The sequence below is a fragment of the Lontra canadensis genome, unplaced genomic scaffold (assembly GCF_010015895.1).
Source record: "Lontra canadensis isolate GAN:19392208 unplaced genomic scaffold, GSC_riverotter_1.0 scaffold3, whole genome shotgun sequence".
Taxonomy (NCBI): domain Eukaryota; kingdom Metazoa; phylum Chordata; class Mammalia; order Carnivora; family Mustelidae; genus Lontra; species Lontra canadensis.
The window spans coordinates 37,049,314-37,064,225 of NW_022630997.1; the positions used below are offsets into that span (position 1 = coordinate 37,049,314).

At 55.6% G+C, this 14,912-nt stretch overlaps 1 protein-coding gene across 2 annotated transcripts in view; it reads right to left on the reverse strand.

Moving 5' to 3' along the window:
* Window positions 1-1,256: 1,256 nt before the first annotated feature.
* The window catches only part of ANXA11 (annexin A11), a 37,037-nt gene continuing 23,381 nt past the window's right edge, over window positions 1,257-14,912 (reverse strand). For both annotated transcript variants that reach the window (XM_032838840.1, XM_032838849.1), the window contains 11 exons: window positions 13,572-13,659; window positions 13,235-13,329; window positions 12,394-12,507; window positions 10,327-10,417; window positions 9,855-9,934; window positions 9,679-9,735; window positions 7,262-7,355; window positions 5,331-5,426; window positions 4,309-4,367; window positions 3,989-4,111; window positions 1,257-2,089 (listed from right to left, as the gene is read on the reverse strand). In XM_032838840.1, the coding sequence (XP_032694731.1) occupies window positions 2,030-2,089; window positions 3,989-4,111; window positions 4,309-4,367; window positions 5,331-5,426; window positions 7,262-7,355; window positions 9,679-9,735; window positions 9,855-9,934; window positions 10,327-10,417; window positions 12,394-12,507; window positions 13,235-13,329; window positions 13,572-13,659 (957 nt within the window). In that variant the 3' untranslated portion in view covers window positions 1,257-2,029. The remainder of the gene's footprint in view (window positions 2,090-3,988; window positions 4,112-4,308; window positions 4,368-5,330; window positions 5,427-7,261; window positions 7,356-9,678; window positions 9,736-9,854; window positions 9,935-10,326; window positions 10,418-12,393; window positions 12,508-13,234; window positions 13,330-13,571; window positions 13,660-14,912) is intronic.

Consider the following 14,912-nt stretch of genomic DNA (forward strand, 5'->3'; position numbering starts at 1 on the left):
AGAAAAGCCAGAATTTCAGATTTAAAAAAAAAAAAAAAAATGTAACATCTCTCAATACCTACATGTTGGCAATAAATTGAAATGCCTGAAAAGACTCTTTGGCGACCAAAGTAAATGCACAGTCAGAAACTGCCTGCTGGACACCAGGGTGCAACCTCTGGTAAGACGAGGTGAAGGAATGCCACAGAACATCTCCCTGGAGGGGGGCTGAATGTAGGCCCCGGCATAGCTCGGGAGGCAGCCGGGGTCCGCCCGAGTTTGTGGCAAGTTGTGTCACGCCAATCGGTTCGTGCCACCAGGCACCCAAGAGCAAGAGGCCTGCCCTAGGGGAGGAGCACCTCAGCCAAGTACGCTGGGTGTTGTTTGAGAGGCTGCAGGCATGGAGGCAGGGGGACCTGAAGTGAAGAGCAGGGCCTACCACTGAATCCGGTGCTCATGGCAACTTCTCTGGCTCAGGCAGGTGGGTCTAGGTGGGGCAGGCTAGGGTCTAGCTCCCGGCTGCCCTGTGCTCCTTGGGCCATCCTCTCCTCTCACTATGACCAGGGGAGAGTGAGGGGGGCACTGCAGGCAGACACCTACTCTGGGGACAGGCCATTCCTTGGGGCCCCTGCCAGGGCCCAGCTGGCTCAATCTCCCACCTCGGTCCCTGAATTCTCTTCTTTCTAAACTCCCAACAAAGGAGGTCAGAAAGGGAGTGAGTGGAGAACCCTGGCCAGCGAGGCAAGCTCCAGGCTTCTGGACAGAACAATGATGTCTGGAAATTCTGCCCCTTGTGGACTCATCCTCTCCTACCCACCACCAACCAAGGGGCCAAAGGCCCACCAGGACCACAGTCAGGAGCACCTTTTGAGACCAAAGGGTCCCTGAGGGGAGGCACCAGTCTTGTGCTTCTCTGGGTTGTCCCCACCCTCCTCTCCAGCACCCAGCCAAGAGGTCTAGCCCAGGAGTCATGCGTGTGCCCTCCTGCCCGTGCCTCTCTAGGACCCGGATGAGGGACCGCACTCTTCCTACCTTGTCCTCGGTGGATTACACCGCACCCACGTCTGACCAAAATCCACACACCCCTAGCATCTGGGCCCCGAGCAGGGATTTCAGTAACCTCCCTTCTCATTACTTACAACCCGGGCCTCCGTAAATTACCTATGCTCACAGTTTCCTGAGCACAAGTTTCTACTTAAAGTCGTATAAATTTTCACTGGCTATTAAGGCCAGAACTCTGAGCTACAGGCAGAATCATGAGGCAGAAGACGACAAGCTGGCACCAGGGAAACATTTCCAAAATGTTCCAGAGCTGGCTGACTTTAATTTAGAAAGTTTTTGGCTATTAACATTCAGGTTTAAGGCACATTCCAAATTACAAGAAACCCTGTCACTGGCCGGGAACTGGCTTTGTTCTCCTGGTTTTGCATGGAAGGAGGAACAGATGACTTTCTGGCCTTTTTCTTCTTCTTTTTTTCTCTTTCCTAAGAAAACTCTAAGGAGTGAGTTTGGCAATAACAAAGCTGGTGACACATTCTCACCAGACGCTAAAATTACTGTTAAAGGTCTTCCCTTTTACTCCTTGCTGTGGACACAGCACTCCCCGCAGACTTTCACCCAAAATGTGTATGCAGCAGAGACTTGTATGCATCTGTCTGGCAAGGACTATTAAAAAAAAAAAGGTGTCTCCAAATAAAAACATAAAATTACATGACTAATAGAAAGCCGAGAGTCTCAGCCACAAGCCAAAGGACTGACTGCGCGGGTCAAGAAATAAAACGTCTACTTTCGCAGCAAGCGGCCGTGAGGGCTGGGGAGGAAAAGGCGCCCTGAGAGAGGGACCCAGGTCCTACAGCACGAGCATGATACAAGGAGCAGGAGAGGAGGGCAGAGGTGGAGGACGGGCCAAGGATCTAACGATGGACGGGCTGCCCTGGGACACCTGGGGGGCTCTTTTGTGGATTTGTTAGAAACAGATGGACATTCTTTTGACCTTTTCCTGGCATCGCTATCGCTGGAGGTGGACAGAGTGGGAGCCACTGGTTACAGCTCAGTCATTGCCTCCACAGATCTTCAGCAGAATCTTCTGGTAATCCCCCGAAGTGTCCCCCTGGTCACAGAAACAAGGACAACATTCGCGAGCTGTGGCCAGTTCTGGCCTCCTAGCTCCTGATTTTCTTCTGCCCCAAGTGCTGCTGCAGGGACTCCCCCTGCCCCCTCGCCCACACACACCCCGCCCGCGGCCTGTGCTGGGCTCAGGGTGGGAGCGGCCTTGCGGCTGCCTAAACCTAGCGCAGAGCACAGGATTTGGCCTCCCCAAGTGCCTGCTGAGAAGACAGGTGCACTCACCCCGATGATCCAAGTCAGAATTTGAAAAATAAACATGCAAACTTTAAAACAGCCCACCCAAACCCCTCACTCGGGGCTAACTCATGGTGACCTTTTCCCAGCATCTTCACTGCACTGGACTGAGGCTGTATGTGACGCGGCACTTACTACATGTGCCCTGGAGCGTGATGTAGTGCACACCACTGTCCCCTGGGCGTCCCAGCTCCTACCGACCTCTCTTCCACCTCACACTGCTGCACTCCCATTAGAAGAGCGCAGAACGCACTTAGCTAACCTCTTTTCAAAAAATTATTTTAAATATTAATTTTATTCATTTTTTTATTTACTTATATCCAGCCCCCAGGACAGTGAGAAAATGAGCATCTGTCGCGTAAGTCACTCGGTCTGTGGTACTCTGTTTCAGCTACCCGAGAAAACACACACAGGCATGCGGCGAGGAAGCCTCCTGGTCTTATGAGGCCCCCACCTCTCCCCTCAGCTTGCAGTACCCCAGGTGGCCCCACTGACCGGCCCCCCCGCCAGCTCTCAAGTCAGACAGGCTCTTCACCCCATGACGCGCACGCACCCCACTCCTGTCAGCTCCTGGCTCACCTGAGTCATCCCTTACCACCCCATGAGCACCCCTCCACACACACCGACAGTAAGAAAGTAAGCTCCGTGCCCAACATGGGGCTTATACTCATGACCCTAAGATCAAGAGTTACACACTCTACTGACTGGGCCAGCCAGGCACCCCGCACTTGGCTATCGTCTGATCATTTCCTTCCATCACATCCCTCCCCAGAGGCGAGGCCTCTGGCTCCTTCCAGGAGCCCACGGGCTCACGGGAGCCACTTTGTGCATAATTAAGGATCCTCTGCTTTCCAAAGCAGCAGGTTATAGACAGAAAAAGGGAGATGAGCTGTTCTCGGTGACAGGCCCAACATCAGATCTGAGGGAGCCTGAAGTCACAAGCTGGTTGTGGTGGCTCTGGATTCAAGAACTTAATGGTCAGAAGGAATTTACTGTCAGGCTGGCCCCGGCGCATGGTTACAAAAGCGTTAACACATGTCACACCAGGTGCCTCACAGTGCCGCCTCATTCAGACTCCCTGAACTGCTATTCCTGTCTTGGGGATGATGGAATTAGGGTTCGGGAAGGATGGTCAGGTCACACAGCAAGTGAGAAGAGCCAGACTGGACCCCATGCCGCATGACCCCAGAGCCCTAGCGCTCTCATGCTCCCAGGGCTGTCTCTGCTGTGTGACCAGGTGACAGAAGGACTTGTCGCCTCGGGATGGGAGTCCTCACCAATGGGTCCCAGACTCAGGGTGACCGAGTACCAATGTGGGGAGGCCCGGCATTTTCTCCAAGGCTGGTGTAGGGACTCCCCCTCCCTTCCATTTACTGAGCAGCAGGGGTGGGGGTGCTGGGGAGGTAGGGCAGGGGCGCCAGTGGGGTTAACACCCAGCCTGCCCTCAGGAGCTTCTAAGAGTCTCGGGGCAACTGGATAAACCAGGAGAGTTTGAACAGAGGAAGCGCAAAGCCCAAAGGCAGGATGCCTGCGCACACCAGGGGCCAAGGCGGGCGGCCAGGGTTCCGAGCAGGCAGGTACATGGGGACAAGGGGGAGGCCAGGGAGGTCCCCAGGAGGCAGCCCGCTCGTCCCCACGAGGGCCATACCGAGATGTCGTGGTACAGCGACTTGCCGTACAGCCGCTTATACTCCATTCTGATGTCCAGGAGGTCGATCTCACTGCGAGACACCATGATGCGAATCAGGGTCCGGTCCTTTGTTCCCACTCCCTGAAGAGAGTCCACCAAGGGCATAAGCAATGAGCCTCCTTATGTCCCACCTTCCTGCCCGTGGGCCCTCTGTCCTCTTGGCTGAGGGGTGGCTCTCCTCGTGCCTTCTGCCCCGAGCAAGGTCCTGGTCATGGAGACGGGGTGAGACACCCCCCTCCTTTCCTCTGCCCAGACCCCTGCACGTGGGAGACACGTACCCTCATGGCCTTGTTGAGCCTTTCAGCAAAGAAGGCTGGAGTATTCTTGAGACATTTCACTAGAACAGAGAAACAGAACGTCACTCCATCTGCAGAAACTCTCCATCCAAGGCGCCAGGGAGAGAACGAGTGTCCTTGTGTGAGGCCGCGGGGGACACCTTCACCTTCCGCTCCTCGTTCTCCTCCAGGCTCAGTTGTCTGTGCTCCTGGTTCTGGCTCTTTGGAATAGAAACATAGAGCCCAGACCCGAACCTCTACCTCCTTCCAGGCAACAGTGTGGTGAAAGGAGCCATGTAGGGATACTGGCATGTGAGGCAACCTAGGGGCTGGGACCCTCACGGAGGAAGGAGGGCTGAATGGCACAAATGTCTCCGGCCACGATCCCTGTGTCACAGGGGACACACAAGGAAATGGGGAGGACTCGCCATCTGCCCCGGCCAGAAGGCTCCAAGGAAAGCACAGCTAAAGATGGGCAGATTGTGGCCGCCCCACAGGGCCTGGAGAGGCTGCGAGGCCTGGGCAGGTGGGAGGCCATGGAGCGGGTTGGACCCCGCGGCACCGGGCGTGGGCACGGCAAGGGGCACTCCGCGGTTCCGGGAGCCAAGCCAGCTTTCCTGAGCCAGTGCCTGTTCTGCTGTTGCAAGTAGAAATCTTTCCACGTGTTTCCATCACAAACATCTGACAACTGCCTGCAGGGATGTATTTTTAGAGGCAACTTGGCAGGATGTGAGTCATCTTCCTCCGGGAGAGCAGCTGGCTGCCATCCCACTGGTGCCCACACGGCAGCTCCCTTCCCCAGAGCTGCGCCTGAAATATAAACAGGACCGTCCGGGGCCGCGGGAGGTACCGCCATGCCGGGAGCCGGGAAGCAGGCTGCTTTCCCACCGCTTCGGCCCAGGATTGAGCAATTGTGGATCATGTGCTCGCTCGCCTTGCAGCCAGAGAAGGGGGGAGCGCCCTGCAACAGACAACGCACACCAGCCCCAGGGGGGCCGGCGGCAAGGCAGGCCCGGGACACCTACCCACGGCCAGCATGCCCTGCTCCAGGTCCCCAGACATCTCCCGACAGATGCTCTTCTCGATGTCTCGGCCAGTCATCCGCTGATACTCATTGAAGACTAGTGCAAAGAGAGAAGGGACGAGTTACAGACTGAATTCTGTCCCCACAAAGTCATGGGGTGACGTCCTAACCCCCACACTACAACTCAGAATGTACCTACAGCCTTTAAAGAGGTGGTTAAGTTAAAATGAGGCCCTTAGCATGGGCCCTAATCCAATCTGACCAGTGTCCTTAGAAGAAGAGACCTGGACACACAAGGAAACATCAGGGATGCAAACACGGGGGAGAGCGCGTTTCAGAACACGGCAAGATGCCAGCCATCTGCAGGCCAAGGAGAGGCCTCAGAAGAAACCAACCCCCCCTCCCAACACCTTGGTCTTGGATTTCCAGCCCCCAGGACAGTAGAAAATGAGCATCTCTCGCATAAGTCACTCAGTCTGTGGTACTTTGTTTCGGCTATCCAAGAACACACACACAGGCATGCGGTGAGGAAGCCTCCTGGCCTTATGAGACCCACCTCTCCCCTCAGCTTGCAGTACCCCAGGTGGCCCCACTGACCGGCCCCCCCGCCAGCTCTCAATTCAGACAGGCTCTTCACCCCATGACACGCACGCACCCCACTCCTGTCAGTTCCTGGCTCACCTGAGTCATCCCTTACCAACCCATGAGCACCCCTCCACACACACCGACAGAAATTTCGCTCTCTTCTCAAATCCCTTCACTTCCCGTCCATGCCCACATGCCTTCCCCATCATTCCATGTATCTGTTTTAGCTCTCAGTCGGACTATGAGCTAACACCCGTCTGGCCCCCAGAGACTACCCAAGGACAAGTTAAGCACCCATGGCAGTGGGACTCCAGGCTCCTAAAGAGGCAGGTATGGCCCAGTGGAGACCCGTGTGCTAACTCTAGCTCTGGCCTTAGTCTGTGCACAGAACAGGGGGCTGGGTGTTCACTTGGGCCCCCACCAGGCTATGTGTGGCTGTCATTCTCAGTCCCACCACCCCTGCCCCAGGGCCTCTGCACATGCGGCTCTGTCATGTTTTTAACTCAAATGTCATGACTTCAGCAAGGACCACCCCAAGCACCACCCCTGACCCCCACACCACTCCCTATCTCTGTTTCCAACTTTATTGTCTGTCACTGAAGGATTTACCAGCTGGCACAGATTCTACTTCCTTTTTGTCTCCTGCCTGTCTCCCAGAACAAGAATGTCAGCCTGAGGACAGCAGCGATTCCAGAATATGGTTCCCTGCTGCTTCCCCACACCCACTCTAGGACCTGGCCTGTGGCAAGAGCTTGGTTTATAGGTTCCAAACGAATGAGTAAACAATGTACTTTTGTACAATGCACGATCAATTGTTATGCTGATTTCTGTATGCCACGCTTTGGAAAGCGTTGCATCAGGTGCCCTTAAAGACTCTTCTCAACTCTATTTTCCACATTCTGGTATATAAAGACACCAGCCAGCAGGAGACTGCACTTCTCTCACCTCTTCCTCTGCTTCCCTCCAGAACCAAAAGTGCATGGAAGTCTGGAAACCCACTGATAAGACCTTTCATGTCACCACCAGGGGGCTCTTTTTTAACTAAGATTTTTTATTTACATCTGACAGAGAGAGAGAGGAACACAAGCAGGGAGAATGGGAGAGGGAGAAGCAGGCCTTCCGCCAAGCAGGGAGCCCGATGCAGGACTCGATCCCAGGACCCTGGGGTCATGACCTGAGCCAAAGGCAGCAGCTTAATGACTGAGCCACCCAGCGCCCACCAGGGGGCTCTTTTAAGGAGGAGTAAGCCCCATGCAGTGGGCCTGCCAAGTGTTCCCGCTAGCTGTTTCCCCTTTATACCTTGTCTGCCCTCATCTATCTGGCCCTTGGGACCTGGGACTGCCTTACCTGCCACCAGGTGGGCCCGGCTCCGGGAGCACAGAATTGCATTGAACTTGGACTCATCTGTTCCCAGGCGGTTCTCCCCGGCTGCATACAGTTCCTGCACAGAGGGAAAGGCAGGCAGGCATGCAATGCAGGCCTCACCCCAGAGACCAGGCCCAGGTTACCTAGGGCAGCCGTGCAGGCCCACCAGGGAAGGAAATGGATGCAGGGCTCTGGCTGTGCTCCATGCAAGGTGCAGAACTAGACCCCATTCACACATCATCTCGCCAGGCAACACAGGCTTCTGAGGTGGGAGTTGGGGGGAGGACACTCAGGACCAGGAGAACCGAGGCTGGCTGAGGCCGGGACAGGCAAGGGACAGCTTTAACCCCCAGCAAAGGAGCAGCAACACAAGAGGGACAACAGAACGAGGGCTGGGCTGGAGTCCTAGCTCTGCTGCCGACTTGCTGGGGGGCTCTGGTGTGCCAGCAACCCTCCTGGAGCCTCACTTTCTCACCTCTGAAATGCAAAGGTCAGATTAGATTCAGGATCACGAACTTGAAAGCCCAAACGTTGTCTGGGTAACTTAAATGAGGGAAACAGGCCAGTTGTAAGGCCAGTGGGTGGGGTGGGGACGAAGGCTAAGCATGCAGAAGGCTGATTGTTTCCTAGCACCTGCTGGAGACTTTTTTTGTTGTTAAGAATGTATTTGTTTATTTATTTGACAGACAGAGATCACAAGTAGGCAGAGAGGCAGGCAGAGATTAAGAGAGAGAGAGAGAGGAGGAAGCAGGCTCTGAGCAGAAAGCCCGATGTGGTACTCGATCCCAGGACCCTGAGATCATGACCTGAGCCAAAGGCAGAGGCTTTAACCTGCTGAGCCACTGAGGCGCTTCTGCTGGAGACTTTATTATAATAGAGAAGCACATACCCACAGTTGCCAGAAATCCAGATTTCTATACAAAATTCCCAATCTTTATAAGAAGTTTCCCTATCTATAAGAGGAACAATGAATAATATGACAATGAATAGAATGCAATTGTGGGTGTGGGTCTGCATGTGGCAGCCACTTTCCCTGTGTGTCCCTGTGTGTCCCTGTGTGTCCCTGGGTGTCCCTGTGTATACCATAATGTTTGCAAACGGGCAGAATCTGCACTTGCCTGTTACATTTTTGCAAGTTTGCACCCCAAATATTTGTCAATTCACAACCCCTCATGCCAGATGGGCCAGAAGTGCTCTAGAGGCCTCAGGTAGTGGCTCTGGGAACTCAAGGCACCAATGGCCAGGGGAGGAGGGGCTCAGAGATCCCACAAGTCAAGGTGAGGCAGGAAAAGGTCCGTAACTAAGAAGACAGAGAAGTGGGCACAAAACCTTGAAAGTGAGGCAGCTTCTGTGTTGGCCAAGGAATGGCCAGGCCTATCTAGCAGACAGGAAAGCAGAAAGAGGAAAATTCCCACTGGGGCAAGGGCTAGAGCTGAGAGCCTGGAGATGCCCAGCCCTGAGTCCAGATATGTGAGCGCATGTCTCAAGCTAGGGGAGATATTAAGGCAGACCCTGAAGGAGGGCATCTGGGGTGAGGCCAGGACACATGGAACAAGCCAGGAATCTGGGCCCTTGTCCAGTCCCTGCTTCCAGGTTCCTCCAGGCACAAGGGTCAGCCTCTCTGAGCCTCGGTTTCCCCATGTGGAAAGGAAATGGGCCAGACTGGAGAGCAGCTGTTTTCCAGCCCTAAAAAGAGAGCCCTCCACAAAGGTCCTCTTCAGCCTGACAGACAGCAGAGATAAGGAGACCACTGGCAACTCCTGGTGAATGCTGGGCTGGGGTTGGCAAGGGTGACAAAGGGGGAGAGAGGGCTGGCCAGCTCCATCCCACCAGAAGCTGTGACTCTCCTCTAGCCACAGCTGCTGCGGTCCGATTCATCAGTGGGAAACCCAAGCTCCTCTAGAGAGACACTCACACGACCTGACAGAGGGGACGGGAGAGACCTTTGCCTTTAAGCTGCGGTCATGACCAGCTGCAGACACTGGCAGAATTCTAAGGCTGCACAACTAATGAGACAGCTGGTTCCTAGGCTCTGACCTTCCAAAGCATAAGAGGCAAGTGTAAAGTCTGCCCGTCTGCAAACACGATGACGTGCAACCGAACATAGGAAGAGGACCAGGTCACAGGAAACCCCCCACGCCCACCATGACCTCCCAACTCCTGTCACAGCTGTCTCCCAGGTTCACGCTGAGGTGGGTCTCAGAAGCCAGCGGAGGCTAGGGGACACCCAAGGTCTCACGGGTGATATGCAGCGGAGCCCACCTGAGACTCACAGCGTCTGGGACCTGCTCCTGATCAGCTGCTCTTTCCACCCCAGAGCCCCTCCCTCGGGGAGCAAGAAAGCAGGGGTGCGCCCTGATGCCGGGAGGCCAGCTGGGGCACCAGGCCATGACACCCACCTGGGCATCTCTCTGGACCACCGTCATGTCCACGTTGGTGCTTTCATCCCGGTTTCCCTGAAAGGAAGCAGGAGGCATGGTCAAGGCTTCTCCTTGCAGTTGCGTGCCTCCCCCGTCCCTGAGCCTTTTCCGCCTCTCTCTGCTCTGAGCCCCAAGCTCTGTCGTGGGAAAGGCACCTGAGACAGAGAGATGAGGAGCCGCTGGAAGTGCCCGGACGTGTCGCTTCGGATGGCCTCCTCCAGGGTCTTTTTGAATTCTGAAAGGGAGACACAGGGAAGGCACGCCCTGCAGCCAATCAGCAGCAGACTCTGGCAAGAGGAGGGCCCAGGAGTCCTGGGTGCGATGAGGTCCACACCACCCTCCAAGGGACAAGGGGACTGTGACCTCCAGGCTGACCCCGCCTCTGTCCGGCTCAGCCCAAACCACACCCAAAAGGTTCTCCCACTAGCCCTCTGTTACCTTAGCTACCTGCCCCCTGTGCAAACAGCAGGCAGGGCTGGGTCTCGGATCAAAGCCCCACGTGTTGGGGGTGGCAGAAGATGAGGTGATAAGAAGGCCAGGAAGGTCTAAGAGGCCGAGGGAGAGGGTGTAGCCAAGGCCCAGAAAGCAGGAGTCTGTGGAGGACTGAGGGGCGGGCACCAGCCTAACCTGTTTTGTAGGCTCTGCTTAATTCCCGGATGTGCTCGTTGCTGCGGGAGGCGAAGATCTCAATCAGGCAGGCTTCATCAGTGCCAGCCCCCTGAGGTGGCAGAGACACAAACCACAAGCTTGTTCGAGCTCCCTCACTGGCATGCGGGGAAGACAGCAGGTGCCCTATGCCCCACAGCACAAACCCCAACAGCCACTGCCACCAGCACCGGCCCACACCCCCGGTGGGGCTGCTGCTGCTGTCGGGCCTGAGGCAGCCAAGCTCCCCGCCACTGCCCCAGACCCACAAAAATACCAGAGTATGACAGGGACATGGTGATGCCCAGAGGTCACGTGAAGGACCACGCTCATTCCCCCCACAAGGAAACGGAGTATCAGAAAGGTGGAGTGACTTATCCAAAGCCACACGATAAATGGTGGGTTGAAATGTGGACCCAGATCTGTCTGATTCCAAGTTCAGCTCATGAATGAGACAAGAAAGAAGTGAAAAATGGGTATAAAGCCAGAGCAGACGCGTGGACAGAGGAGAGTCCTGGACTGGACTGTGGAGCATCTGAAGACAGCTAGAAGAGGCAGCCCCAACGAGGCCGAGAGAGAGGAGCACGTAAGGAGTGGGGAGAAGGCAGAGGACATAGGAAGCCTGGCTGCTGGGCGGGCTTGGATAATAAGCCTGCGGCTCATTAGCTGTGTGACGTTGGGCGCCTTTCACCACCTCTCTGTGCCTTAGGTTCCTTGTGCATTAAATGGGAGCAGCTAACACCTACCTCCTGCCGAGCTCTGAGGATTAAATGTTAGGCATGAGAAGCACTTAGAACAGTGCCAGTCACGTAGGAAGCAGAGTACGGGGGCAGCTATTTTCAGGATGAGCACAACTGTTCCATGCCTCAGAGCTTGCAAAGAGCTTCTGCTGGCCGCCGTGCTCAGCGCTCACCACACGCCGCAAGAGTGAGCGTCTGCAGTCCCATTTTACACATGCTTAAGGGCACACCGCTCATCAGTGACAGGTGACCCCAGCCCTGTGTGGTTTCCCATACTCCACAACTACCACCACCCCATGAAGCCAGCTAGAGGCGGTGGCTGGGCCCAGCACAGGTCTGGGGGCCGCTCCCTGGGTGCTGTCCCCACCTGCCTCCTGACCCCTCCCTAGAAGAGGGCATGTCTGAGGATCTCAGCAGGCGCCTCCCCCCCTGCCACTCCCCCCCGCCAGGCTCCATACTGAATTCTCTGCCTCTCCTCTGGGAGGCAGGAAGAGTCATGGTACCTATCAAGCCTCTGAAAAATGATGGATTCCTTCAGGAACACCTGCTCAGTTCACAGGGATTTGCCCCTCCTGTGGGAGTTGCCCCTGCCCCATCCACAGGATACCTGCTGTGGGGCTTAGGAGCCACAGGACTGTATGGCCACAAGGGACTGGCCTGGGGGGCAGACAGTAAACCCTAAGCAGGCCCGTCAGAGTCGGCCTCTAGTGGAATTTGGACTGAGGGATAGCTTGTTGTTTCTGTGGCTGAATCAGAAAGATTCAGAGAGTTAAACAGAGTGGGGTCCCTAGGGATCCTCTGCCCCCAGCAGATGGAAGAACGAAGCAGGCAGGAAGCAGCAGAGACAAGAGAAATCCTGCTTGGGTCCCTGCCCTTGCTCAAGCTGCCCTTACCTCTATCCTCATAACCAATTCTGTACCTCCGTCTCCCTTAAACCCCTCGAGAGTGTCTCTGCTGTTTGCTAAGGCAGAGTCCTAAATGAAGGAGGATGGTCCTACCTACGGCCTCATATGCCTGCTCCCATCTCTGTGTCACCACCAGCTCGACCACCCAGCTGCTACTGTGCTTCTGAGATGGGCAGACACAGATGCTCCCTGATGATGAATGACACCTGTGTTGCCTCTTAGGGAAGTCACCGGAAGTCACTCTTTCTACAGCACTTGGATTCCAACCTGAGAGGCTCCAGGAACCTCACCGACAACAGCAGTTAATAAACGGGCTCAGCCCCACTGTGCAGTCCAGGCCTTTCCCTGGCCTGTGTGTCCACGTAAGCAAATAAACACACACATAAACACAAACATGTACATACCTTGATGGCTTCCTTTATCTCATAGACATCGAAGAGAACCGGGGTCTTCATGAGAGCCAGGATTGTCTTCTCAAAGTTTCCTGACAGTTCAGACTTCAGATCTTTGATCAAATCCTGATCGAATATTCAAAGAGACAAACAAACGTATTTTGAAGAATCCACAGGCAGTGACTAATAGGGACAGTATCGCAGATCTGAGGCCCAGCAGCGCCTGCCTCAGCCAGGGCCTAGCAGAACAGCCCAGCCTCAGCCAGCCCGGACCTGCAGAGCTGGAGCCTGCAATTCAATCCGCTTCCCCGGGGACTCATTCAGGCTGGAGAAACACTGGGCTAGATAGAACACCAGACCCAGTGTTTACCTAAGGTTCAAAAGCCCAGAAGTTCAAAATATGTTCCCATGCATTTGTGCTGAACTGCAAGCCTTTTCCTTCAAAGCTCCCCTCCCAGTTACACCTCCCAGGGTAGTCATGAAGAGGACTGGGATTAGCAGCCTGGTCCCCAGGAGGAAAATCCAGCCCAGTGGGAACCGAAGGGAAATACTGTCCATGGTCTCCATGAGTCATGGCAGAGCCAGGGCCAGAACCCAGATCTCTCTCATCAAACCTCAGTGCCCTGTGGACTTCTGGATTTCCCTCAGAGCATTCTTCTGTTTTACAAAGATGCCATAACCCGAGAGGGCCCTGCTAGGTGGGAAGCAGAAAATGCCCTAATGGGCCTTACTGCCCACCCAGTGGACCTAGGCTCACCTGGGACCTAAGAAAAGCAGGGGTGAGTGGGGCTGTGCTAAAGGATATGCCTCAGTTCAGTGGGGACCTGCCCCCCAATGCCTTCTCCCTACTCACCTTCCCATAAGCGGTCTTGAAGGACAGGAGGATCTGCTGGCGCTGTTTGTTGGAGCGACTTCCCAGGCAGTCGATGATGGCCTGCTCATCGGTCCCTAGGACAAGAAGAGGCGGATGTGGGCAGGGCCGGGGTCGTGGGCATGCTCTGCAGCTGGAAGCATCCCTGGCCAAGGCCCTCCCGTTCTCCTGGGCATCCCCACCACACCCCCACATCGACCTCCTCTTCCACCACCACCACTGGGACTGGGTTAGCGCCTCCCAGCATCCCCACATTACCCCAGAGCCACCTGGCGAGTCAGGGGGGCCGTCAGGACCCGAGCCACCCGGGGTCACTCACCAAAGCCTTTCATAGCTTTCCGCAGGACCTCAGCATCTCGCAAGGGGTCAAAGCCGGGAGCATCTGTGATGATGCCTCGGTTCCCAAACTGCTCGGACAAACAGACTCACAGAAGATGTTGTATCCCCCAAATGCAAGACTTCCCTGCCCAGACTCTGAAAGTGACCTTTCTGGGTACCTGAAGGAGCCTGCAGTCAGTCACTAAGGGAGCCTCCTGTGACCATTAGATACCCTCCGGTTTGGGGACTGAGACTTCCGCCTGGCTCCCGTGCTAGAGGCCCGTCTCTAGCCGAGTCCTGATGCTGAATATCTGCCCTATGCCCAGGTCCTCTGGCTTCCCAATGGGGCAGGTGGTGCCTGCGAACCTCCCTGCCACAGCACATGGGAGCACATTTCAGGGCCCTCCTGCCATGGTCTGGGTAGGCCACGGAGCAGCTCGGTGCAAATAGGGAAAAGGTATTCCCTCCAGAAACGCCGGCGTCTGGCCTTTACCACGGTACCCGCCGCCTCACTACGTCCTGGACTCTGCTGTTCCGGGCGCTGTTCTCCAGGCTCTCAGCCCCGCTTGCCTGCCGGACTCCTTCCTGACACTGACGGCTGCCCTCCCCAGCAAACACATTCTCCTGCCTAAGTGGTCTCCTGGTGGCTTGCCTTCTGGGCCTAGTGCACCACTGGTTTTAACAGGTTAAAAAGAGAAGCTTGGAGAAGGGATGAGGGGGAGGGCAGAGGAAGATGGAGAGCAGGGCAGGGGTAGGGGGGTGGGGGCAGGGAGGAGAGGGACCCTCTGTCTAATAATAGTAGTCGAGCACATACCACTAGCCCCGTGCTTGGCTGGTTTGGCCATGTAACCATGACAATGAATTCTAGGCACTGCAAACACGAAATGCTCTCCAAAATGAGCCCAGAGCAAGCCCTGAGAACTGCCAGCAAGCTTCCCCAGCCAAAGGAGGTTTTAAGAACCCTCTGAGACCAGCCTGAGAGGCACCTCGGGAGACTGAAGACTAAGCCCCACTGGGCACATGGCTTGAGGCCCGGGGCCCAGGCAGTTCCTACAAAGCACTGAGCCCAGGCAGTAAATGACACAGGAGGAATGATGAGTACCCTGGGACGTTCAGCTCCAACTCGCACATGGAACATCTAACCAAACTTCGAGAAATAGGGCAGCTCCCTAAGGTCTTTAAGAATATAAACTGGTGGTGGGGGGAGGTGTGAGAAAGCAATAGTCTGGTAAAACAAGAAGTTATAGATGGAGGACAGAGCCCTTCTCCATGGGCTGTGCCCTCCCTGGCCCTGCTGTTAGAAGACACTGGGCCACAAGTTTCAGGCCTCTGGGGCCCAAGC